The sequence below is a fragment of the Haemorhous mexicanus genome, chromosome 3 (assembly GCF_027477595.1).
Source record: "Haemorhous mexicanus isolate bHaeMex1 chromosome 3, bHaeMex1.pri, whole genome shotgun sequence".
Lineage (NCBI taxonomy): Eukaryota > Metazoa > Chordata > Aves > Passeriformes > Fringillidae > Haemorhous > Haemorhous mexicanus.
Window position 1 is genome coordinate 20,986,752 of NC_082343.1, and position 26,096 is coordinate 21,012,847.

A 26,096-nucleotide genomic window follows, 5' to 3' on the forward strand; every position below is an offset into this window, starting at 1 on the left:
ACTAATCATGAAGAGACACTTCAGACTTTTATGAAGTCTTTTCTTAATTAAGGATAATCATAAGGAAATACCAAATTTCAGCAGGTACTGTCAAATACTTCACTCCTCTAAAAAATCCACCACATACAAAACCAGACTGTTGTTACCTTTTGTACCAAAGTACACCACTGCAGCAATATTGCACTACTGTGCAATGTGAACCTCTTTTGAAACTCGTTGGGGTTGTAAGTGAGAATGCAGAGTAGCCCGTGGTGCAGACTGACAATGTGTGTTTGACTGCCCTTCTCCACCCAGCAGCCCTGAGAGGTGTGACTGGGAAGGTGCCATGGGCAGATATGGCAAAGGCTCAATTACCAACAGCTCAGAGGCTCAGCTCTCCAGTGACAGTTTTCATTCAGCTGCCTGACCTCAGGCACCCTTTCTGAAATGGACACAGGCCAGCTCTTGTCCCTGGACACAGGGTACCCTAAGTTAAAGGCTGCTTCACTACCCACAAAACTTGCAATTTATGGATCACTTAAAAACCAAAGAAAATCCTCTTGAGATAAACTGTACTCAACCTGAAAGTCAATGCAAAATCCACATAATCAGGAAAACCTGTCACTATCTTGTTGCTTTAATCAAGCAACACTTTTAAGCTTTTCTGTTCTGAACAACATTAGAATGTCCTCCTTTATCAGGATAGAAAAGCAAAGTTCAAAGCAAGAGAGTGATTGAATAGCTATGAGCTTTAAGTCACAATCTCCAAGATTACATTCACAATGCACTTTATAATGGGCTCCTAAGTGGCTAGTTGAATCTTCAAGTATTTCAGATTTTAAAATTGTGGCAAACAACCCCGTTACCTTCTACTTATGATCATACACGCCTACAACACATGACTTAAAGAACCATTATTATAACATTAGCAGGTTTTATATTTAACCATTTCTTAATTATGGCATGAAGTTTCTGATAAGAAATGTAACCAGCTTATCTTGTATGTGAGCTGTTTCTATTAATTTATTCAGCTACTTCTGCAAACACTATGTAAGTAAGAAATCCTAGTGGTTTGAAAACCTCAATGCAAGTCTGATCCTGGTTAGCAGTTCACAATGAACACCACCACATTTACTGAAAACAGAGTGAAGAAACACAAGGAAAATGTTGTAAAATGATGCTCCAGAAGTTCATGCACTGGCATGAGAGAATGGGCTATTGAACCGACTGTGGCATTGTGAAGAAATAATGCTTTTTATGAGTATTCCTAAAATAACCCTCCAAAGTGCCTCTTGGAAACTGCTTGTGCTCATGAGTTCACATCCAAAAGCTTGATGAAAGTACCCTAATTTATTTAACAATTTCATATCAGATTAAACACACGGATTTAAGCAAAAACAAGTAATTTCAAGGGATGGAGTATTACACAAACACAAGGACCTTTAGTGTTGAAGGTATTCAATTTGACTGCAGTTTCATTTTAAACGTGTCCCTTAAGACAGAAAAGCAATTGAAAAGATGCATTTGAAAACAAAGGCTTTGTCTAAGAAGGATCAGCCATTGCTAAAAGTCTGAAGAAGAATGGTTAAGAAAAAGCCCTTATCTGCTAGATCACTTACAGACGTGAAACATTGGAGGTTTACATGCTGCAAGAGGTTGGAAGCCACTGCTTTAGAACAGCAGTAAATGAAATGTACAGTATTCCACCATCTGTTAATCAAGAACTTCTTCAGTCTCCAGTGTCTAAAGTCTTAGACTCCTGAGTTTAACAACTTACTTAGCACAAGGACCCAATCTGTGTAACATGATCCTAAGCCTCCACTACCTCAAGCCTTCTCCTGGCCCTCTCACTCCTTACCTCAGCAAGTCTTGAAGAAATCATTGAGCAATTTGCAGGGATTGGAAGTGAACAACACTGATGACTGCTCTGTGTGTATATTAACTGTGCCAGGACTCATTTCATAAGAATGAGAAGCTTGTCATTTTCAGTTGTGCAGAGTGTTTTGCGCCAGATGACTTCTGCCTTCCTCCCTGGAGACAGCTACTGAGCCAGCTCTGAACAGATGCAGCTCTACGGACCACCTTCTTCTGGAAGCATCAGATAGTCAAAAAACTTTTATGGCCTCCAAACAATTAATTTCTCTCTTTAAAACAAAACAGACAAAAAAGAACCCCTATCTTCACTAGGAAGCAGCTTCCAGCTCTTTTGTTCTGCTCAGCTTGTGAACCCAGGAGAACCTGCCTCACAGCTGCAGAAGTGGGAGCTCTACCCTCCAGGTTTCAGCAGAGAAGATGCTGTGGTACAGTGGCATCAGGCACAACAGGGATATTACTCCCAAAGTGTTTCCCTAACAGGAGGCTGAAGAAAAGCAAGGACAAGACAGTTATTTTTTTCCATAGGCCAACTCATACTTTCCTTGCTGAAAAAAAGTTAGCACAATTAATGTGAAGAGAAATTAGACCAGGGGACAAGAGACATGGGGAAGAGCTGACCCTGTGCCTTCTCTTATTAAACAAAACTCCTGCTTTGCGTGCAATCCATAGAATATTAAACTTTACATACTCTGGAGTTGGCTTGAAGCCTAACAAAACTGGAACCACCCCATCCTTATTGGCTTTATATAGATAGGTACAGAAATATACAAAGTTGAGATGATTCATGCTCTTTGGAATGAAGGGCAGCAGCACAACTTTGCTTGAGCAGAGATATTCATGGGAGCAGAAAAAACAGAGTGAGCACTCTGACTGCTGGGAAAAGCTGCTGAAGGTTGTTCTTGGTAGCTGCTGAAGAGGAAGAACATTACTGAAAAAGGGGGTAGGGCAGCCCAGAGAAGAGACTGGAAGGTGCCTGGGCCAAAGATGACTAAAATCAAAATACGTAGTTAGCACTTTTAGCAACTCTTGAATCTTCTCAACATATGGCACAAAAAAAGGACAAGACAAAGACAAGGTACAGTATAAAATTTAAATAACTACTTAATATACATAAAAATGTGATTACTATGCTTCTTAAAAGGCAAGAAATGCTTTCCTCATATAGGCTATGCACTCTAAATGAAATGGAAGCTCAAAATACTTTTGGCAATATTGATAGATTCCACATTTTTCTTAAACACACAAGATTCACTTCAGTGCTTTAATCAAAACATTACTCCAAAAATGCACAAATAAACACCCAAGTATTCTAAAAGTATTTGGAAAGCATTCTGAAATTTTTAATAATCACCTCAGGATGTCAGAGTTCCTAAGGAAAACTTAAGATTATTTTCCAGAAGTTTGATTATGGAAAGAAACTGCTGATATGAAACTAGAGAGCAACTGTAGATTTAAGGGTGCTGATGTAATTTTTCCACAGAAAGCAGCTGAACTCTGTAGAGAGAGAGCAGTGTCAGGTTAGAATGTTATGCTGCTTCATGGACTGAAGCCCCATTGCAGCACATTTCTGCACTGCACTAATGAGATGGTGACTCTCAGTGCACAGCTGTACAGATGTCGAGCCTTCAGAAGCTGGGATAACCATATGTCAAACTTCTGTGGTTTTGCCACTTGGTATTTTGGGTGTATGCCTTCATTTGTGATAATAAATATCAGGCCACAAACGAATGTCTCCTCAGATATCTAATATGTTTAACACTCAAAACAGCTTGAAAATATAAACATTTCTGCTGGTTAGCTTGGAGTTCTCCTGGAAGAATTATGCTACAATACCTACCAGATGAATAGGCTAGGGATAAGACAATGATTGCCAGTTGTTGGGATGGGTTTCTCTGCCATTTTGTACCCATAGTTTTTTTCCTGCAGTACACACAAAGTTCAAACAATGCCTTTGTTAGGAACATCTAAATCCTACTGCACATTTCCATGCTGAAATCTGAAAATTTCCAAGTTGCTCCTAATCATATCTTGCCTATAAGCAGGTACAAAGAAAGGTTTGTCTGTAAGGCATCTGTAGAAATGGACAGAACAGTACCATGTATTTTAACTATCAATTAATGGGCCCCAAGCCTTTTTCTTCATGTAGCAAATGAGGAAATGTGATTGCAAAGTTAAACAGATGACACAGCATCAGACAGTCAGTCTGGAACTTTGATCAAAGGCAGCAGAATTCAACCCCAGCCTCTCATTTAGAACACCCTTATCACCATACAATTTCTTCTGCTTGCATAAAATATATTCTTATTATGTGTGTTAGCTTCTGTACCTCTGCAACCAACAGCTACTGAGGAGAAATTGCTGTAGCTTAAAGGAAGGCAATTGTGTTATCCTGACAGATGACTTCCAAATTTGTTACTGTTATGGCCCACACTAAGAGGAAGGGCTTTGGTTTGACCCTTCGCACACCTGAAGAATTAGCATTAGAGCTGACTAAACCCACAGGATCAATCTTGGAGCTCTGGCTCCTCACTGAAAAAGGCCAGAACACTACAACTGTAAATGCAGCAACACTGAACAGCATTTTCTGTGAAACTGCTAGAAAAGCTCTCTGTCCCCAATGAAACCAGTAGCAATGACTGTCCTTTCCTACCAGACTCTTAGCTTATCCAATCCCAGATTTGCAATGGAAAAACCATATATATATATACATATATGAATACTAAACCCTATCAGTAGGGTCAAGTCTCTGTCTTTACAATTCTGTTTTCAGAGTTGTCTCCTATCAAACTAATGCTCCAAGACCAGAACTATCACATAAATGGTTACTTTCCTTTATAATCTACAGAACCTTTTCTGGCCCAAGTAGTAAAGACTCTATAGGAGTCCGATAACTTTACAAGGTGACGGCATTTCTGTGTTTATTGTAAGCCATTTCTATTGCAAATTGCAACAAGTTTTCAAAGTGCAGCAGTGATTTGGAAATGCAGGCACACTAATACATCAATTGCCATGACTAATGTGTAAACTTTTAATGACCTTGGCAAAATCTATCTTTCATTGGGCAAGTGCCACTATTTTGACTGTACAAAATGTTTTGGAAATATGTTGAAAATTATACTTGTTTTGGAAAATATTTCAGGATTTCAGTATAGCAAATGGAGCTATATTAAATAAAAGTTTGACATGGAGGAGAAAACACTCCAAGGTTGTGCAAGTCTTTTTTTTTTTTTTTTCTTTTAAAGAGGTATCCTCCAAGTGTTGTACATTCATAGAATGCTGACTTTTTATCCAAACAAACTTAAGAAGATAAAACATTATCTTGAATGGTTTTCAGTTTCGTTCAGTCACTGTCATCTTCTTGTTTCAGACCACCTCCTTCTTCACTGTTGCCCTCTCCATCGCTTTCCTTGTCCCAGTCCTTCATAGATGCTCCCATCATGAAGTCATCACGCAGTATATTCCATTCTGGCCCCTCTTCAGACTTCACTTCACCCTGAATGTTTGAGGGGAAAACAAGAAAGAACAGAGGAATGAGATAAATGTGAAAGGCAGTAAAGGATGCAAGACCTCCATGCAATCAAAATAACACTTCCTACAATCAGCAGACTGAGAGCCAGGTCTTTGTGCAAATGGTACAGAAACATGCAGAACAACCAAAAAATGGCTTGATGCTAAAATGCAAACTTGTTTTAACCAACCAATAAAAGAAATATGGAAACAAAACAATTATTCCTCATGGATAAAACAGTCAACCCTGGGCATGGCTTCCTTTATTAAAATCTTTCTTGGCAATCAGAATGGATTCATGATATCATTTATTAACCCCCCAGGTGCTGCTTCATTAGAACACTTCTTGGCACATTTCTAAAACACAAATATGGATTTAATAAAGGCTTAACCCCCCCCAAATTTAATACTTAACATATTCAGTGATACGTGAACCAAATCCCCTTTATGTGAATTATTACCTCACTACCTGGGCTTGTCATATGGTACGAAGCTGCCTCTAAAAGAAACAAAGTTGATCTACTCTTAGCAAGCCAACAACACCTTACTCCAAATTTCCTACCTCTTGGAAGTGGACAAACTGGAGGCCCACTGCATGGACTGGTGAATAATAAAGAGAAGGGCCGGGAGTGGAGGTTCAGGTTAGCGCTGGAAACAGCGCTTGGTCGCGGTTCCCGGAGGTGACAGATCGCGTTTGGGCAGTGCAACATCCCCATCCTGTGGCAAGACTTTCAAACAACAGCTGGAAGCTATGCTTGCATCCTTTCCGGAGGAAAATACCCAAAGCTGCTCGATGTACTGAGGAAGGATTTATTTCGGTGTTTATGCCTTAGCAGCAAAACATTTCTGAGGAACAACATGGCGCAGTGTCCAGCAGGAAAGCAAAAAATTGTCCTACCAAAGTGGAATCAGGGGCACTGAAAACACTAATTTAGTTCTGCAAGGTCCTTGAAAATAAATTTAACACTGGCACCCCAGGGAGGTTTTCCCCACTCCCCTGTTCAAAAGAAGGGACCTCAGTATCCTCTGCAGACAAGATTTGCCTCCTGGACGCAAAACCTGCAGTAAATGTATGGTCACTGTACACATCTGTTCACGCCTCTTCTCTGCCATGCATCTAGGAATGTGATACCACTGCATATTTAAGCTGAAGCCTGTGGAAATCAAGATTTGGGATAGAGCAGCACATAGAATTTGATTTCAGGAGAAAAGAGAAATGAAGAATGCGAGTCCATTACTGTAAATAAAATATGTCCTATCACACCATCAGAAGTCATCTGAGTGCAAAATGCATGCCAAACAAGGTATGTGTTTTTAATAGGTAATCAAAGCAGAAATGCTACATGTGACTTCTGCAGTTCCTTAGCAAATACTGCCCACAAAAAGAGGATAACAAGTCTTAACACTTTTCTTCCCAAACGGAATTTCCCATGGCCCAGCTCAAATAAAGAGAAACTCTACAGCTGTTCCTCAAGATGTTTGCACTTCGTTTCAATTTAGGGTTTGCTTTTGTGCCTTCACAGATGCTCTCATTAATGGCTACTCCCATCCAACAATTCCCCTTTTCCCAAGGGTAGTGCCTCCTAACCACTCACCACTCTTGCAGCAATTTACTTCAAGTGCTACACCCAGTAAACCTAAAATCATCTCAGAAGGGGCAATCAATTACCTGGAATTAAAGAGCTACAGATAAGGTAGGTCCCCAGGCAGACCATAAAATTTTCACATGAGATTCATCTGTATTGTTACGATAGTGCAAACAAAAGTAGTTTGTTCTGGGATGCAAGGAGAGGGTAACTATTGTTTTCCTCCTTTTTAACTGTATTGCAGTTGTACATGCTTGCTTTTGCAGAGCAGAGCATAAATCACAAAAATCACCAAGTTCTTTTTTTTTTAATCCCAGATCTTTGATAAATCAGTATTTGAACAGTGAAAATTAAGACCTGAACCTAAAATACTTAAAAGGAAACATCCCATATTTCTTACAAAACAAACTACATTTTCTGTTTTCAGTAATAAACCAAACAGAATTCCTTTTTTTTCCAGATGTGCAGAACAGGATTTTTTTTAATTTCTTATTTTGTTTCGGTTTTCAAACAGCACAGAAGGAGTAGATTATTATCAGCAATGACAGTTGCAAGCTCAGGGTTTGAAAAGCTCAATCCTCAAATTCATCACAAGCTACTATTCAGCAACAATTAGCCCTTCTTTCTGGCTACATCAAGTGAACAACTGGACAAAAGCAGGACTTCAACAAAAGCGGGATGCTGATCCTCCATAGCATTACCCATTCTGTGAGGCACCACAAAGGCCTGAATAAAGTTTTACAACAAGCCCAAAGGAGAAAGACAGAAGTAGCATGTTCATGCCTCAAAGATGAGGATTCATGCTTGAAAGCAAATATTTAATCAATTTTAAGCATGCCTTCAAGTGAAGAAATGCCTTATTTAGTATCTTCATTCCCAACTCATTTACTACTTATTTTCCCCTCAGAATAAAAACTCTCCAAATCTACTGCATCACAAAACATTCCCAAAGTCTTAAGAAAATATGCAGTAAGAATATTTGTATTATTAACAATTAGTTGAACTGTAACATCACTTCCCAATTTGCTTTATGTAACAATGCCGTTGGGTTTTCAATGCCATAATCTAGTTTCATCTAAATAAAACAAAACTGATTCTTGGCACGTGGAAAATAAACCAATTTTCAATCTACACAAATGCTTTTGAACTCGAAGTCAGCTGTTCATGCATATCTCACGACAACACTGAAGTACCCTTTGAACATCCCCAAATGAACACAAAGCAGACTATATAAACAACAGAGTGTAATGCTACATAATGTGAATCCTTCAGTAAGGCAAGGAGTGAAAAATTCTTGTGTTGCTTTTTTTCCCTCTCCTATTTTATACCATGGGATTGGGTTCTCTTTGCCAGAAGGGTCTGACAACCTATATCAAAAGGTCTGAGAGGTAGCAAATAGTAAAATACCTCAAGAGTCTCACTGTTGTTTTACTAATTGCTGGGGATGAACTTGTTATCATGAGCTGAAATAAGGCAGACCAAAGCACTGTGGTTACTCTGGTGCTGATACTTGCTCTGATGAACTCATAGTCCAGTTGAAAAGAGTTCATATAAATTTTAAAAACCAAAAAACCTTGCCTACTTGCTAGGCTATCACAGCATTAGAAAGCCTCTCACAAGTAGGGCTCTGTAGTGGGGACATACTTCCTGAACTACTTCAGCTTTGAAGATATACTCCTTAAAATCTGCACCAGGACAAGAGGAACTGAAATTCTTGGCCAAGTCCTAATAAAACCACCAAAGAGAGGTCCAACCTAAGCTCCAACTAAGCTTAGTTCTGTCCCTGAGAACAAGCAGCTGACCTTTGCAAGATCCAGGCTGGAACTGCCTTCATGGATGCTTTTAAAGAAATTGGTCTATGAAAGCCTTGTGGTAGCAGCAGCAGCTATAAGATCAAGTTAGAAACCTCCATGGTTTTGTTCATTTCTTTACCGCCACAAAAAACTGAAGCTACAGAGTTTGCTCTTGGTAAATGACAAGACAGTATATTCAACTGCGACCTGACAAACTCAACACTTGAGCTGTGGCAGACAGCACTGACACCAAGGTATGGGATCAAACCTCTCTGCCCCATCTGAAGCAGGATGATACCTTCCCAAGCTTTCCAGAACCTTACACTCAAGCAGACCAAAGTTCATAGAGCTTACTGGTAAGTAATGGCATTAAAAGATATGCCTTGAAATCAGACAAAAGACAGCATTTCACTCCACTGTCCACCAGCTTGGGTCACTTGAGCAACTCCAGGTTCTGCATCTGCAAAGCAACAAACACGCCTACAGCACCGTGGAGATTCCCCGAGAGTAGTGTCCAGAAGAAGACAGGAATTCCAGGGTTTTAAAAAAGGAACATTTGAACATTTTTCAGACCTAGGGATTACAATCAGCACACTGAACCCCCACGCCTTTGCTCTGTAAGATGAAATGCCAGAGCTTGCAGGGGCATCTCTCTTTACCATCACCTACAATAAATGTTTATTTGTACCTGTCAGGGAAGGAATTTCTAACATAAATATCTCTCAAGCAACAACTTTAAGCACTGAGAAAACAATTCTAACGTGTCTAATTAATCTGAACTGCCTCCCCAGGTTCCACTGTTTTGCTCAATACAAACATTTAAGACCTCGAGACACAGCGAAGCTTTTGTCATGAGGAAGAAGTTAAAAAGCATTACTGCCAGAACACATTCTCACATACATCTGACAATTACCTTCCCTGTCAGCCTGCATCTTGCTCTGAATGACTGCTTCTATTCTGGTTCTCATCCCCAAGCAAGTCCATGTAAACTGAGCTCAAAAAAACTCAATCAGGCAGCACAGGCATACACTCAGCTGTGTTAAATCTCAATTTAAAATAACAATAATAATAATAATAAAACCCCCACTTGGCAGAAGAGGGGGAGGGAATGAAAAGCCAAGAACACCAGCATAATCATTTCTCCGAAGTTAATTTTCAGCAATATGCGAGCTCACAGGCTAAGAAAATAAATTTCTTTCAGGCTGAGAAGAAATGAAAAAAACTGCAGCCAAAGTATCTAAAGCAGAAATGTAAGCAGAAAACAAAATGTAATGATTTTTAACAGGAAAATGATACTTGGATTTGATCATTAGTGCTGCCGGCAACTTCATCTGATTTGAATTGCAGCAAGATCTTGACTCTAAGAAGGGTTCCTGTGTAAGCCTGATCCCAAACAGCCAAAACCCACAAACCTGCAAACTGAGAATACAACCTACACCGCTATTATCCTGAACTTCTGAGCTGAATTCTCATAGTAACTCACTCTGGGAAGCATTTTCAACTTGCAGAACATGTGAGCTGCTCAACAGAAATCTATTCTGCTGCAGTATAATTCTGCACAATCATTTATTCCTGAGGGTGAGAGTTATTCAATGCCCATCTGCATTCTCTCTGAATGAGAAATTAGAGCGACTGAACTAAACTGCCCTGGTTTACTTGAAGTGACACTACACTGTGGGTATCAACAGTGGGACAGGGGATTTACTCAGATCACAAGCTCTCTCATACACACCATAATCTGCTCTGGAAATTCTAGTAAATAAATCTAAGAATTAAATTTTTTTACAGCGTGTTTTGAGACCTGCTGTTCCTTTTCAAACTTCTCTGAAAGTAACACACTGGAATTATTACTACAAGCACAACAAATAGTGATTTTCCTTTTGAGCACAGCCAGAAGACCACCCAGAGCGTAACAACCTGCACGAGGAATCTCCCCATCCTCACATCCTCCTCTAGGGTTTACTACAACTGGGGATGTGTGAATGAGAAGGAATGCTTTGGGTTGGCATGCAGAGGCTTAAACATGGTCCAGCTTTGGAGGGGTCAGAACTCAATTAGTGAATTTCTAAAAACAAGCATAAACCTGGGCCTAAGCAACGAAGAAAATTCAGAAGCGTTGTTATTAAATGTTCAGTTGCAAAGAAGAATCTGAGAAAAAGCTTATGAGAGAACAGATTTCCTCAGGCTTGGTTCACCAGAAACCTCATAAATGATTATTTCTGTCAGGAGAAGCAAAAATATTTTAAGAATTGAAGCTTAACACAGGGCCTTCTGCACACAGGACGTTCTGGAACTCCTCAGCCTGCGCTGTACTCCAGCCATCGACAGCAGCCATCTCAGAAACCCCTGTGCTGCATAAGGAATTCCATCACATGTTGCTGCATGACCTGTTTGGCCATACTGGCATCAAGACTCCCTTCCCATGTTTTAATGAGCATGGTGTACAGCAAGGGCATGCTACACCAGGAGCAAGTTGCACAGTTCCTGAACCACCAAGCTGTACCTGGAAAATACACAGATATAGCAAGAGTGCCTAGGAAAAAGTATGCAGTCCAGATTAAGGCTCCACTGTGCTATCCTTCACAAGTGACATCCTCATGTCTTTCAACAGTTTACTTTAGACAAACATGTTCCAGTCACAACAGATTTTTCTCAGATGTCACCCATTTATGAAAGACACTTATGCACTATCTCAGCTGGGTACCTAAAATTTTCTGCAAGTTGTTATAAAAGCTTGCCTGCTGGCCCAGTAAGGAAACATGCAGACCTGCAGCTGTTTGGAGTATCTCTGATTTTTTTTTTTTTCAATAAATTAGCAGCTTGCAAATTTTTAAATAATATGAATATCACTCAAATTATTTCCAACAAATAATGCTAAAATCATCCACTGTTTTTCATTATGATTTAGCAAGAGGCATAATGGAGTGAGTCCCAAAAGGTTATCTCAAACAATAAGGACTACAGTAATGACCATGCCTGCCCCTTCAAGCACTTGAGAAATCATCTCACAGAACAGCAGATGAGAAGGAAGTGGGGCAAGTAAAAAGGCTCTTCCTGACTCAGGATTTCCACTTTTGAGTCCCAGAAGAAGTGTAAGGATCCAAAAAACTTTGAGGTAGGAGGGTGAGGAATAAAAAACACCAAACAGAGTCTACAAGGAACTAAGCTTTATGTAATTTTATTATTACATGTGAAAAAATGATGTTTTCATGTCTGCTAAGCAGCTTGTCTGATTTCGCCTCCCTACAGTCACTGCTTTTACTTCAATGGTTTTGAGACATATCCTAGAAGTCTCCAAATCCAAATTTGTCCGATCTTATACTCCTGTAATTTCCCCTCACATTGTCATGTATGAGTGGCAAGCTCATTAAGGAACAGATCATACCTCTGAACACTCCCAGGCTGCTTTCTAAAAGCAGTTTAAACCTGATGAAGGAAGATGTAAACTGCCCAGGATCCCAATCTCTTATCTTAAACATCTGGCTACCCTTTCTCTGCATTTCTGACCTTTGCATCTCTGTCTATGTTTCTGTATGGGCTTTCCCAACAGCTGCAGGTGGAGAAGAAATGACACAGACCACCTTCAGACTACTGTCCAAAGTTCAGCAGCAAACCAAAAGGAGGTCAGACCTTTCCAGGAGGCAGTTTTGGTATGATTTGTAATACTAACCAGGTTTTTAAAAGTACATTTTCTAATATTTCAGTAAATTTCAGAAACATTCATTAAAAACTGGCTGGGACTTCCCACAGTACTGAAAAAAAAATTAGTGAACTCAGCAACCCTCCAACCATTGCAGGGTGGAAGCAGTTTGATCCACCACTCCTGAAGTCTACTGACCAAGATAAACAGATGAGTAGGTACCCACAGAGGTCATTTATAACACACACACTCTGGAAATAATAACATTTTGTATCTTAATAAAACTTCAAAGTAAAGGAATCACTTTCCATGATAATTTCCAATAGCAAATGCTCAGATGGGGGAAACAAACTTATTCAGATAGACAAGCTCCACCCAAACCTTCTTACTTCCAGAGAACATTTTTCTATAAAACTTTATGAAATGTTTAGATGTATTTTTCTCTAAGTACACTGCCCTGCCTATAAGAGTTATGAACAAAGCCAAGAGTGGAGAGCTGCTTTTATAAGGCTTCCAACTTGATTTACCAGATAAAAGTCTAATAGGATTTGACTCTTTGTGCTTTGTATACTCACAGGAAGATCAAAAGAAGATGTATACCACAAGTTTTTCAAATGTGGTTGTTTTAGACATATTTTTACTGAAAAAAAAACCCTTGCAACTTCTTCTGGGAAAACAAAACATCATAGTATCCTGTGCACTAATAAACAAATAGCAAGGCAAGTTACTCTCAAATATGACAGATGGAGCTGTCTCAGCATTGCCTGACATTTCAATCATAACTCCCTGTTTATATTCACTTAGAAATTTGCCAAACTTCAACTGCTTCATGCTGAATGATTTTGCAGTGTTTCAAATATAACCACTTCATTACTTTTCACAGAAAGACAAACTTTCTTCAGCTCTAAGGAAGAAAGAGACATTTTCTACAGGAACCTATTAAAACCTTGCATCATTCATTCTTTTTAAACTTAAAAATCAGTTAAGGATGTGTTTTGGAGCTGGCAACATATCTTTTGCTGTCTCCATGAACATTTGCCTGGATCTGGAGAAGTTATAAACATCTGGAAGATGGCCCTTCCCAAACCTCAGGTCACCACCTCAGTAAATGCAACAGGCATTTAGCATCCAAATTCTCTTAAGATATCTGTCCTCACTGATCACACACTATCTGCATTTTAGCAGGCAGCGTTCAGCTGAACTGAGAGTGACTCATGATGACACACAGGGAACTGGCCTTTCTGTGGAAACAGCTGTCAGGGCTGCTCCTGCATTAGGCACAGGATACTTGTTTGGCCCTCAGGTGCAGGGGGAAAGAACCTGTCAGGAACACAGAACAGTAAAAGGATAAAAAAAAGAGGCAGATGGGAACAAAGTGCAAAATCACAGCCTTTTCCCTTCCTGATTTCTGATAAAGAGGACAGAAAGGAATATCTAAGTATAATACCACATGAAGAAAGGTAAACCTAATAAAATAATGCCCTTCACATGACCCTTAATTGCCTTACGTGGAGTTGAATTTACAGTGTCAACTTCTTGACATCGAATCAATAAAATTTAAAACACTGAAACACTGACAAATTTAAATTGACATTTAAACATTTTAAAAAGTCTACATTCCTATGTTAACACAGATGTGCATTACCTGCTATGACAACAATCAGGGAATTGAGCTTGCACATCTTAAAAACCCAATCCTGTTGATGACCCAAAGTCTGTAAGTTAATACAACTTCTAAAAAAATTTAATGTAAAAATGTCATAATCAAACAACCTCTAGTACTGCACAACAACCCTTTACCTTAAAGAACATAAGGAATATAGGATATAGCAAACTGGTGGCAGGCTGCACTGCATTTATCCCTGAGGATATTCCTAAGAATACAATATACAAATGATTGTCAGCAACTTTCTGGTACAAAACCAAAAAACTTCATTAAAAGTATCAGCTCCAAACATTTATGGGGTGACCTTCAAGAGAATGTACACACAGTTAGGAAAAACAGATAAAAATGCAGGATCCAAAGGAATCCAAATTAAAAGTTTTTGTGCATGTGATGGGAAGACATTTATTAAAACTGGGAGAATACATCTACTCTTGCTACAGCTGAACTAAATTAATACTTGGCTGCCCCCTCAAATCTGCTGGAAGACATGCATGCCTGGTTACTCCTTCAATTAGGTCTGTAAAACCAGCACACAACAGCTGTAGTAATAAACTTCTGCTACTCTGCAATGCCATTATCACCTCAAGGAAGTTTCTTGATAAGATTAAAAGAGGTGTTAATACACCTTACCAAATTTCCAGAAATCATCTCTGCCTCCATCCACACTTCAGAAACAATTTTGTAATGCAGTTGAAGTAACTGTTCAGACTACTGTCACTCCAAAGAGGTATATGAATAAGAACAGTTGGTTTTTTTTTCCACCCTCCCCATTTCTACACTGTGAAAGCAGTGGAAAGAAACCGACCGAGCTGATGGTCAGTACTCAAGAAGCTGCAAGGAAAAGAAGGCAGTCACTCTCAATTTTTAAACTGATGCGACTTTTAAGCTGGAAAGCACAATTTATACCCCCATTTAGCTTAAAAAAATGAAAGCCCCCATGCCTCTCCTTGCACCCAGCAAGAACAGTGGTCAAAGTTGGAAGCATAGCATTCCTCTTGCCCTTGAACAATCTCCGAACTATGGCTTAAAATAAAGTCTCATGAACAGAAGAAAAATCTGTAGTAAGTCTGACTCTAAGCACTGTCCTTACAAATTACTTACCAGATACTTGGAGCATTTATAAAATATGCTTGAGGTAGAAGTAACTTTTCCGGAAAAGCACTTCAAGTCCCATATGAGCAATTGCTGCTATGAAATAGCACTTGTATTCTTCTCCACTCATCTTCCTTCCCATCAATAATTTATTTTAGAGTAGGTGCTATTTTGAGAGCAACACACCAATTTTTTCCAGATGCCATCCCAACACAGGAAGCAAATTGTACCTCCGGGTCATGTAGTCATCCTAGCTTACAGAAAGACTGCCTTGCAGAATTTGGATCATGGTTACTGAAGCAGACCAGGAAGTCCTGCTCTTACTTTCACTACTGAAATGCTCTGCAACAGATCTGGTTTAAGAAATCTTACAAGTTGAAGCAAAACCATGCTACAAAGTCCTAATAAAAATGAAAGGTCAATGAGTGCAGGTTATGCTTGTCATAAAGAGCATTTGTAACTTTCATGACAGTTGTTTTTGTGTCACTAAAAAATGTTTTACCACACAGTAAAATGCTTAACAGGGACCAGCAGGAATGGCAGAAGTCAAGATGAAATTGTCACTAATACACAGCAAGAGTGGAGAATAACTCTGAATTTCCTCTGAATTTCCTTGTTTTCTTACAATGAAGATTTCAAGACTTCATGTAGTTCGCTCCATTAGCCAACATATCTGTGCAACTCTAGGAGAACAGGAACTTCACTTGAGCCTGGAAGGAAGGGTACTTCCTAAGAGCACCCTGCATTAAGGACCTAAAGAAAACAAAAGGTTCCTACAAGGAATCCTTTACTGCCACCACCTACTTCTGTATTCATTCTATAGACATAAAAATAACTTCAGTCTCCAGGCCTGAAAAAACAGCGCTTTTGACACGTACCCTTTCTAAACCTATAGTTTAATAAAGTTTCTTGCAGTGTCTTACAAGAAGATATGACCAACACATTCTGAAATGAAAAGCTGGTGTGCAAGGATTGTGTTGAACAAATTGAAAGCTCTCATATCTGCCAATAAAAGATTCATAGAAAAGCCAACGCAAAACTTAAAAAAAAGCCCATCCAAACAAAAACAAGTGGGATTTAATTTTTTTTTTTTTTAATGACTACATTTTTCTCCCACTGCAAGGCTTCAGACAAGGTGGTGAGGGGAGAGAAATTAGATGATCTTACCCAGAGGCAAGCATCATGCACAGTAACTTGGAAAAAAAACCAGGAAAAAATATTACACAAGTGAGCTGGCTCAGCAAGGATTAAGAAATACTTTGATAAACAGCAAATGATATGAAAGGCAAAGCTTTTGGCTCCAGCTCAGAAAAATAATTACTCCCAGCTGGGCACACAGAACTCCAAGAAGGGCTACAATTTCACAAGAAGGGCACAGGAGAACTTACACAGCCTTACAGTCTTTCCTTCATAGTTATGTTGGTAGGTATATGCCAAGTAACATTTAGGCCAATGACTAAAAGTAAACAAGACTATGAACAATGTTCTAGTGGGGCACAGGTTACCTGCCCTGCCCAGGCACGGATAAAGCTGATGGAAATAGAAAACAAAATTTAAAACGTGGTAATGCTACTTTGAAATTATACTGCTGCAGATGGGCCTTTACAGAGCATTTAATTTCTTTTTTTCATACATAAATACACTTGGCTAAGTAGTCAATCAACAGAGCATTATAAGGGGTTTCTTCAACAACCCCTGACACTTGAAAGAAATTGCCAAACTTTTAAAAATACAAGGCAAATTTTGCATTCAAAAACTCCTGCAGAGCAAGAAAATGCTTTCACCCATTCTCAAAATACAGTCAAGTCTCATGTCACAGCACAAGGCTTGAGTCAAAAACATTTGCTTTCACTGGAAAAACTTTTTTCTGCTATTTTTCCTGCTGATTGCTTGTTTTAGGTGGGTGGGGTAATGTTTTTATTGTTCTGGACTGCCTTTTAATTGATGGCAGAGTGCCTGGATTTTGGGATTGGCATCTCTTCCATTGTTTTTGCTGAGAGAAATAAATGTATCTCCTCCCCCCCCCTTTTAAAAATGAATACCCTCTACCCTCTCAACTGCTAAAAACAAACCCACAAAACAAACAAACAAAAGCTTTCAGATAGCACAAGCAATCTGCTGAAACCCTGCTGCAAGGAATTTACTACTGAAAAGCCTCATCCAGGCTTCCTACCCTCTGAAACACTCTCAAAGACCAAGAAGCAGAGATATGACAGTGGAGGCCAGCAGAAGTGTTCAGTGGCTAAATATCTGTGTAATTCTGAGAAAGAGAATGAAGAGCAGATTTTGGCCTCAACCTCAAGCCTCAACAACTACCAGGAGGGGAGCTTGCTAAATGAGTAAGATATGTTCTCAAGAGAAAATAAGGCAGATTAGGAACAGCTTGAAAAGGAGTTATTGAAGAGTTTGGTTCAGTATTAAACTGAATGGAGAGTCACTGAAGCAAAGGCTGAAGAGTCACTGAAACAAGGGAGAGAGGAAGGGGGGTGGTCTGTCTAGGCAGACATGCAATTAAAAAACCCAACCAAAAATCCCAATGCCCACCCCAGCATTTGTGCACAAGCAATGTGAAAGCAGCACCCACTTTAACACTCAAACCCAAGACTAACCAGCCAGCATCTAAAGCATCTCCAGAGGTCTTGAATGGAAACATGCTATCACTGATGCTGCCAAAGTAAAACTTTTTTTTAGCATAGAAACATTTGCAATCTGTGTTTTCTGACCTAGTAATTAAAAAAATTGCCCTGTTACAATGTGACACAAAACAAAGGTCCTAGTTCTTGCTCTGATATTGATTTAATGCTGACTACAATAGTAGTGGGCACTGCCATTCTTCCAATATTTTGCTATTCCAATGGAGGAGAAACAAACAAATGAACCAAAAAAAGAGAACCACACACATACACATGCCCTCCCACCCAAACAAGCAAGCTGGAATTATTTAAGGAGAAATAAAGTGTCAGCACCAAACTAAATTGTCCTCATTATCCAAAGAATTTAAAATATACTTTAATATTGCACTTGCATGAAAATTGTATGAGCACTCCATGCCAGGCAGTGTTTCAGCATGTTCCCCAAGCGCACACAAACAAAAAACATATGACAAAATGTTGTCTCCCAACTGATTAAAGTATTTCTTCCTGGCACAGAAAAGCACTTAGTTAACTGCAGTGTGTCTGCGCCAACTGCAGTATTCCACCCACCACCAAGCACAGAGTTCAAACCTGAGCACAAATATGCTTCAAAAACGTGCAGCTTCTGAAATACGAGAAAGAGTTGTCTGGGCAACTTGTTTTCAACCCTGAGCTACTTGGTGAGCTGAAAGAACTGATGAAGAGTTGGACGAGTCCAACTACACTGTGTCTCAAACACATTTGGAAAAAGTGGAATGTATTTCTTTCCAAAACATCACAAGAGCAAGGAAGCCACACCAGCCCAATGCACACAGAGAATCAGGGAAAGAAAAGCCTACATATAAGGTTTAATGCGTCTGTGTTTCTTTTGTGGTATTCACTTTGCATGGCAAATCCTTCTGTTTCAGACACCATAATCACCCAAAGGAAGTGAGTTTGACATGACCAAACTGTGGGGACACACAAGTAGTACAGTCTAATACACCATGTAAGATGAACAGCCTCCAGGTCTTTAACAATTTCAAGGAGCTAACTATTATTGGCCAAATTCCAAATGTCACAACCCACCAGAATCTAGCAGTTTGTTCCATGCCTGGTATAAAACCCAAGATAAAATCTAGTGTTTCATAATCTTTTTTTAAACACAGCTAAACCAAGTTATTTGCATAAAAGGCTCCATGTCTTATGATAAGAGCTTTCAGTGTTTTGTACTTTGATAGTCAAAAGAAAGGGAAAATAGGCTACTTGTTCCTTTCCATGAGTCTCAAAACATCACAGCCATTTGGGTCAGAGATTTATGAAGAGCAAGCTCATTAACAGAATCATTACATTGAGAAGGTACCTTGTAAGCATTTTTTTCTCACAGATGAACCCTACCTGTTTACTTTTAGTGGCCTTTCCAGCAGGACTCTTGGCTCCTTTAGCCCCCTCCATGTTTCTTAGAACATCAATGAAATCTCTCTTTGAAACAGAAGACATCAATTTAGCACGCTTCCTCTCAGAGCTCCCTGCTTTCTTCACCTCCTCTTCCATTTTTTTCTGGTGCGTCCTGACAGCGTTGAATAATTGTACAACACCTCTGGGACAGGGAAAAAGACAACAAAGCAAATCTTTTAACTCAAATTCCTTTTACAGAGATGAACCCCCTACTAAAGCCAATCAGTGCAGATGCCGGATGGCTTCTAACTCCCCAAAATGGTTGCCTGGAACCTCAATTTGGTTAAGAAGTAACATTTACTACAAGATAAAAGACTTTCAATTTTTACTCCTCCTTCATACTTATTGCTAGGAACCAGTAACAAGCAAATCTACTATTCAGACTCTGAAGTAAGCCTGGCAACATGGCACTGAGATCAGTTTCATCCTTGAGCATGTTTCATCTTTGGGAGCATGTTATTTGTCCTAAAATCAGTTATTAAATTACTCAGGCAAGTTTCTTAATGGCAGTTGAAGCTGGGGGGATAGGGCAGAGGAATGAGTAAGGACATACAGGCAGCACATCAAAATGTTCAACTAGTTCTATGACACCAAACTACCACAATGTGAACAGGCAGCTGAACTTCACAACTGCGGATCTGGTGAATCCTCTGTGGAGAAGCAAAAAACCAGAACAGTAGAAACAACTGTTCTGCATTTTTAAGGCATTAAATTAACAAAATGAGGGGATCCAACAAAGCACTTCTGCTAAGCAAACATTAGATTCCCATCTAAATTTTTACTCTTTCATAAAGCTTCTGAAATCTTTTGTTGAACTTGATACTGTACAATGCAGACCTGTCTATAAATCTCTCGGCTCCTGCTAGTCACTTCTTAAGAGTTCAATCTGATTGGAAACAGATTACCTGCACAGGCCTTTTCCTCCTCTTTTTGATATACATACATTTAAGGAAAGCATTCAGAAAAACTTTTACCTTGTGGCAATTCTCTGAAGGTTTCTTTCCTTCTCTCGGTCTTTGACAACATCTGGCTTCACTCGGCACATCATTTCCCATTCCCGCTTTTTATCGAGCTGCATTATAAATATTGTTATGTGAAACAACATGGACATTTGAGAATGCAGCATGACCTGATAGAGCATGCAGCAGGAGGAAAAAAAGTATCTGCAAAGTTCAGTCCAGTTGAAAGTAAAAGGAACTCCAATATAGGGCTGGACAAGTCTCTTGCATTGACACAAAAGGGGCCACACTCAGATCTCAGAGAATCATCTGCTTCCAGTAACAAAAGCCTAGGAAAAAGATGCTTTCACACCGACTGCCTTGAGCAAGGAAATTATTCAAGGACAGCCTTCAAATCCCAGACTTCACAAGCTGATCACAGAGAAATTTATACATAGTAAAATCCTGGGTCTGTCAAGACTGGCATGTCACGTTTTGAGCCTTGAGAATTTGTCTTCCCCCTACAGAACTGGTCCCAGTATGGCTTTGTGACCAAAGTGACACTCAGCAAAGAGTGCAACGGGTAGAACTCTAACACAGGAAGAGTACCAAGTGTCCACCAGACAACAAGTCATGTGTACAGTATTGGTTTTTGTCTATTTTTTTGGAGGCTCTCAATTTCAAAACGAAATTGATCCCCTTTTCCTACCAGCAGACACAAAACTATCAGCTGTGTTTCTGCTGCAATAGGAGACCACTGTATTTCATGACCTCTGCTTTAGGAGTAAGTTTTTCTTCCCCTCTGAACAATTTAACAGTGTTTTAGGCCTGGTGATGTTCCATTAAATCTGTTTTATGCAAGAAGTCTCTAATGGAATTTCAGAGTCCTTATCTTTATAATTACAGGCAGACTACTATGAATTTCTGAGTTTATGACCATGTTTTGGCCTTTGATCAAAAGAACTGCCTATCCTACCTTTCATCAGCAAGAAATCAACAAAAGGCAAATTGCTTTCAAGTTTTTCTAAAGCAAACAAGTCACTTTGGGGACCTGTGGCCCATCTCTGTTCTGCAGTATTCTCACGTATTTACCGGATGAGAGCAGGTATTTAGGACAACCATAACTGTGCAGATGCTGACTTTAAAAGGCAAGCCATGGCCCAACTGGAGCATGTCCCAAACTGTCAGGTGAATAACCTGGTTATCCCACAGAAACAGAACTGGTAGGATGAGACATTAGAACTATTAATGTATTTCTAGCCTGAAGGTAAATCAATCAGAGCCTGGAATTAAAAGTTCCACTGAAGGCACAAACAAATTACTTACTTGCCAACATGGTTTGGTTTCTTCATACCAGTTTCAGAACCAGAAGCAATTTAGGGCATAGACATGGTAACAGAAAACTCCAATCAGGAATTTTCTATGGAGAAGACTATTTTCTATTCATGACTAAGGGGAGCAAACAACAATGCACAACCAAATCAATGATTACTACAGTCTCAGCCTAGAGGCCTTGATTTTGGAAGTCACAGCACAATTTAAATGGAAGCAGTTTTCTTCTCTTTCACCCTCTCACTTTCTATGGTAGACAACTACTTCAATTTGTAATGCCAACAAAGTGAATTTCACCCCAAATTAACAACACCAATTAGAAAATCAAGCTTAAAGTAGCTGCTTTCAGCCCCTCAAAAAAAAAACAACACCTTAAGCTGACAGACTGGAACACTCCTGCTGCCAATGTTCAGCCTGCCTGATGACCCAGAAGAAGCAGTAAGAGAAAAAACCTTACACAGCATGACTGGAGAGTAAAATACAAAAATTAAGCTACTCAAGATCACTGTGAAGGAGAGACTCCAAAACCGAGACAGCCTCAGCAGAGATTTGGGACAGTGCTCTGAGACTATCTTGCACGTAGCCCATCTGACAGTCACTGCACATGGAATACTGCATCTTTTTCTTACCCTCATCTTCTTCTCTTGCCTCTCTTGTTTTTTTTTCTCTCTTTCCTTCTCCAGGCTTTTATTCTTGGCCAAGATGGTGGACTTATTCTGTGGAATCTTTTTGTTGAGCACTTTTGCCATGGCATCTGCCCATCCTGAACTTGGGCCATCTTTGGAGCTTGTTGCCTCTTCAGCCACATTGCCACGGGCTGCTGCTTCATCTTCATCATCACCATCCAGGGCTTCACCTCCTGAAGAGTAGCTGTCTTCTGGAAGTTCTGAGCTTAACTCAGAACCTAGGGATTAAAAAAAAAAAAAAAAAAAAAAAAAATCAGGAATTGTTTCTAGTAAAAATCCTTCACTGGTGCCATTTGCTCCACATGTAAATGCTATCCAAGTTCAGAGCAAGGTATTACTGTAAATTTGCTGTTACAATTAATTCCTCAAGCAGGCACCCACCATTATACTGAATTTATTAGAAACTATGCAGTGCAAGTGCTTGCTCACCTGCTCACCTCAGTGATGATTTAAAGTGATTGAAAGAGGCTGGGCAAAAGGGAGAGGGCAGCTTTGGACATTTATTATTAGATTATTGAAAATTTTTATGTTTAGAGCTGGTAATTGTGGGGGGAAAACCTGTCTATTGTCCAGTTTAAAAAGTGTAACTTATAAATGCCTATCCACACAAATATGTGTGCATATGTATATACACACTCACAGAGAAACTGCAACAGTGACATCTGGTGTTTGACTGCAAACAGCCATAGGAATTAAAGTGAAGCCGGGGGGCATTTCTTATATGACAGCAAAACCTGCTCAAAGACAACACTGCCAGCAAAAATACAATTACCTAAGCATAATGAACCCAGGGGAGACTGCTCTGTGGAATACAGCATCAAGACAGGCAGCTCAAAAGAAACCAGAGGAACCGAGTTTTTCTGGGTACGTAACTGCTCAAGTTACACAAATTAAACACCCCCAAAGTCAAACTTCCTTACCCCATGAGCCCTTCAAAATAAAAGGAGGAACTGAAGTTACAATACCAAAGTTTAGAATTAAGACAGCTGAAAACAGCCAAATTGATAGCACAAGAAATACATGAAGAGTCCTCATTACTCTGTTCAGTGGCTCAAACTGCAAAAATAGAAGTCTTTAACAGTGCAGGTGTTTAACTGGAATGAAATGGGCTGCAGGTTTAGGGTGTGCTAAAATATGCTGGGTTATTTCACTTCACCACGCAATCAAGAGCACAGCATACACAAGGTCCTGCCACCATTAACTAATATTCCAGTAATATTTTTGCCACATGCAATTTTAAATTATTATCCATATTATACATACAACTTTCAAGACTGCAAAATCAAATGCTGAACAGAAGGAAGCTCATTTCTGATTCTACCCAGTCCCAGATTCCTCACGTGACTCACTTTCATCCATCTACCACTTTCAAACTCCTTAAAAAAAGAAAAATTTAAATTTTAAACCACCATACTACTGAGCCGAGTGCTTCACTTGGTAAGCACTCCTATATCCCATGAAGCACCTTTATCAACCAAACCATTAAGAGAATGAAGCCAGGAGTGCTTCACAAGATCCATAAAACCATGCAGGCAGCTATTAATGATATTCCCCATTAATCAACTGTCTATTTCATTACTAAGCAACCATAAACATACACTCTGCTGCCACACTAATTCGTTATTCTGCCTTCTCCTTGTGCCTGTTGAAACCAGAACAAACCTAACAAACAACATAGCAGCAAAACAGTGGCAATGACCAATTTAAAACCAAACCTCTACTGCCCAGGCCTGTTTAGAGGCTTGCGGAGCATTTAGTTATCCTGATGGAAAAAAATGAGAGTCTGTGGTTACAAAACAAATGTGGAAGAGAAATAATGACTGAATAGTTGGCCATTATCTCTATCAGTATGACTTTTACTACCACCAAGTGGTATGTCATGCTGCACTCAAAATAAATTATGGGAGCGTTTTCCAACTATAGTCCCTACTATAAATTGGAAATTTAGAAGTGGCAAATTTTCTTAACACATTCTCTTAACACATTTTCTTAACTACTTAAAGGCATCCTTTTTATCCTTTAATATCCTTCTAGATAAGATATTTGCATGCATATTCTGAGTTTCTAATAAAAAATAAGTTGAAACCATTACCTGCAGAGATGTACCTGCAGCATCACATGACGTTTTACACGTAGGAACCACATCCTGGTTCCTACACATAAAACAACATCAAGTTTTCACCCTTGTCTATGCTGCTCTTTAGCTTTTAAACAAGGTATCAGCCCCTCTTTTTGACTTTTCTTACACACACAAAAGCAAACAACTACCGAAAGTCCAAACCTGAATCCTCCACACTGCTTAGGACCAACTTCTGCAGTTAGCTATAAAAAAACAGATCAGACTTATAAAAAGGAAATTTGCAAAAACAAGTATCACTTCCTTTACATACCATCCTCTGCCAATAAAATAAGAGAATAATACCAACAACATTTTGCTTTCAACAATTACAGCAAAATTAAAAAGGCATCTACTACCTACCATAATTTATTCTTTAATACATCAGAGTATCAGTCAACAGCATGAGATAAAGAAGAGGTATTTCAAAATAATTTAAACCAGATTAATTCAATCAGAAGTAGGACCTGGGGCCTTATACTGAATAGGAAGCTCATATCTAGCATAGGATTAATATAGAAAGTTTTAATTGTTTCTGTGTGTGTTGTTGTTGTGAAATACACATACACATCTCTCTATCTCACTCTTTCAGACTCGCTCAGTGATCAAGGGGTAGACACACAGCTAAAACACAGCGAACACTCAGCAACAAGCTGCGACAGAAGCTCCCTCACAACTCTTCCCTTTGGGTTCAATTTTGACGCTCAAACCAAAGAGAACCAATGCTGGAGCCACAGCTCCAAACGGCCACAACCCTGACTCCTCCCAGAATAAAGAAAAAAGAAATCCAGTCACAGGATGGAATGAAGAAGTGATCACAGCTGGTTAGGTACACTCTCACAACACGCAAGGAGGCGAGAACGAGTGCAGAACCGTGCGCTAAGGGGTTATCACGGGAACGAGAGCGTCCCGGGGGTTTCCTTCGGGGAGAAGCAGCTCCCGGCTGGCACAGACACGGAACTCGTGCAGCTCTGCATAGTCGTTCCCCTCTCTCCCAAGAAAGAGGGCAGCGAAAGCTGTTTTGGTGAGCCTAGGGAATTAAGGAGCTGTTGGCAGTACTGCAGTACTCCCCGGGCTGAGCGGGAAAAGCCCAAGGGCCAGCGCAGCGGGGGCAGGAGCAGCCACCAGGCCCCGCGGGAATGGCAGCCACGAGAGACGCCGCTGGGAAGCGGCCTCAGCAGGGGGCCGGGGCCCGAGCTCCCGTTCCCCTCACCCGACCGGCGCCGGCCTCGGCCCAGGGTCCGAGGGGGGCATGAAGGGCCACGGACCCACCGGCGGGCTCGGACGGGGCAGAGAGGAAAGGCTTTCAAGGTCAGAAACGGCCCACAGCGGCGGCCGGCGATGCTTCAGAAGAGGACAGGGCCCCAACCCCGTTCCCGCCGCCGTTACCGCTGTCCGTGTCTGTGTCCGCTTCCGCGGCCCCGCGCCCACGTGGGCCCGCCACGGCCGCCGCCATCTTCCCCACGGTCCACCCAGTGCCGCGCTCCGGCACGGCCCCCGCGCCGCCAAGCTGCGTTCCGGCTCCCGAGGTTCCGGGCAGGCGAGCAGCGCTTCCGGGGCGGGCCAGGGGCTCCGGGCGGGCCGGAGCGGGCCCGTGGATGGAGCGAACGGGGCTGGCCGCGCCCCTCCTGCCCCCCAGGCCCTGCCTGCTGCTCCGGCCAACCCTGCGCAGAGCGTTCGGCTGTTCCGGCCTTTGCGGGCGCCGTCGTGGGGTCAGCTCCAGGCAGGCCCCGATCGGCCCCTCCCGGGGCTCCCCGTGCCGGGAAAGCTGCGCTCACCTGGAGCGTGGGAAGTACCCTGGGAACCGCTCCAGCAC

At 40.6% G+C, this 26,096-nt stretch overlaps 1 protein-coding gene across 1 annotated transcript; it reads right to left on the reverse strand.

Annotated features, from left to right (window-relative positions):
- Positions 1-4,742: 4,742 nt before the first annotated feature.
- Positions 4,743-25,823, reverse strand: RRP15 (ribosomal RNA processing 15 homolog). The gene is made up of 5 exons (XM_059841025.1): positions 25,670-25,823; positions 22,108-22,382; positions 20,183-20,280; positions 19,149-19,350; positions 4,743-5,347 (listed from the first exon to the last, which is right to left on the reverse strand). The coding sequence occupies exons 1-5, from the start codon at positions 25,734-25,736 to the stop codon at positions 5,195-5,197; spliced, it is 795 nt and encodes a 264-aa protein (XP_059697008.1). The 5' UTR covers positions 25,737-25,823; the 3' UTR covers positions 4,743-5,194.
- Positions 25,824-26,096: the final 273 nt, after the last annotated feature.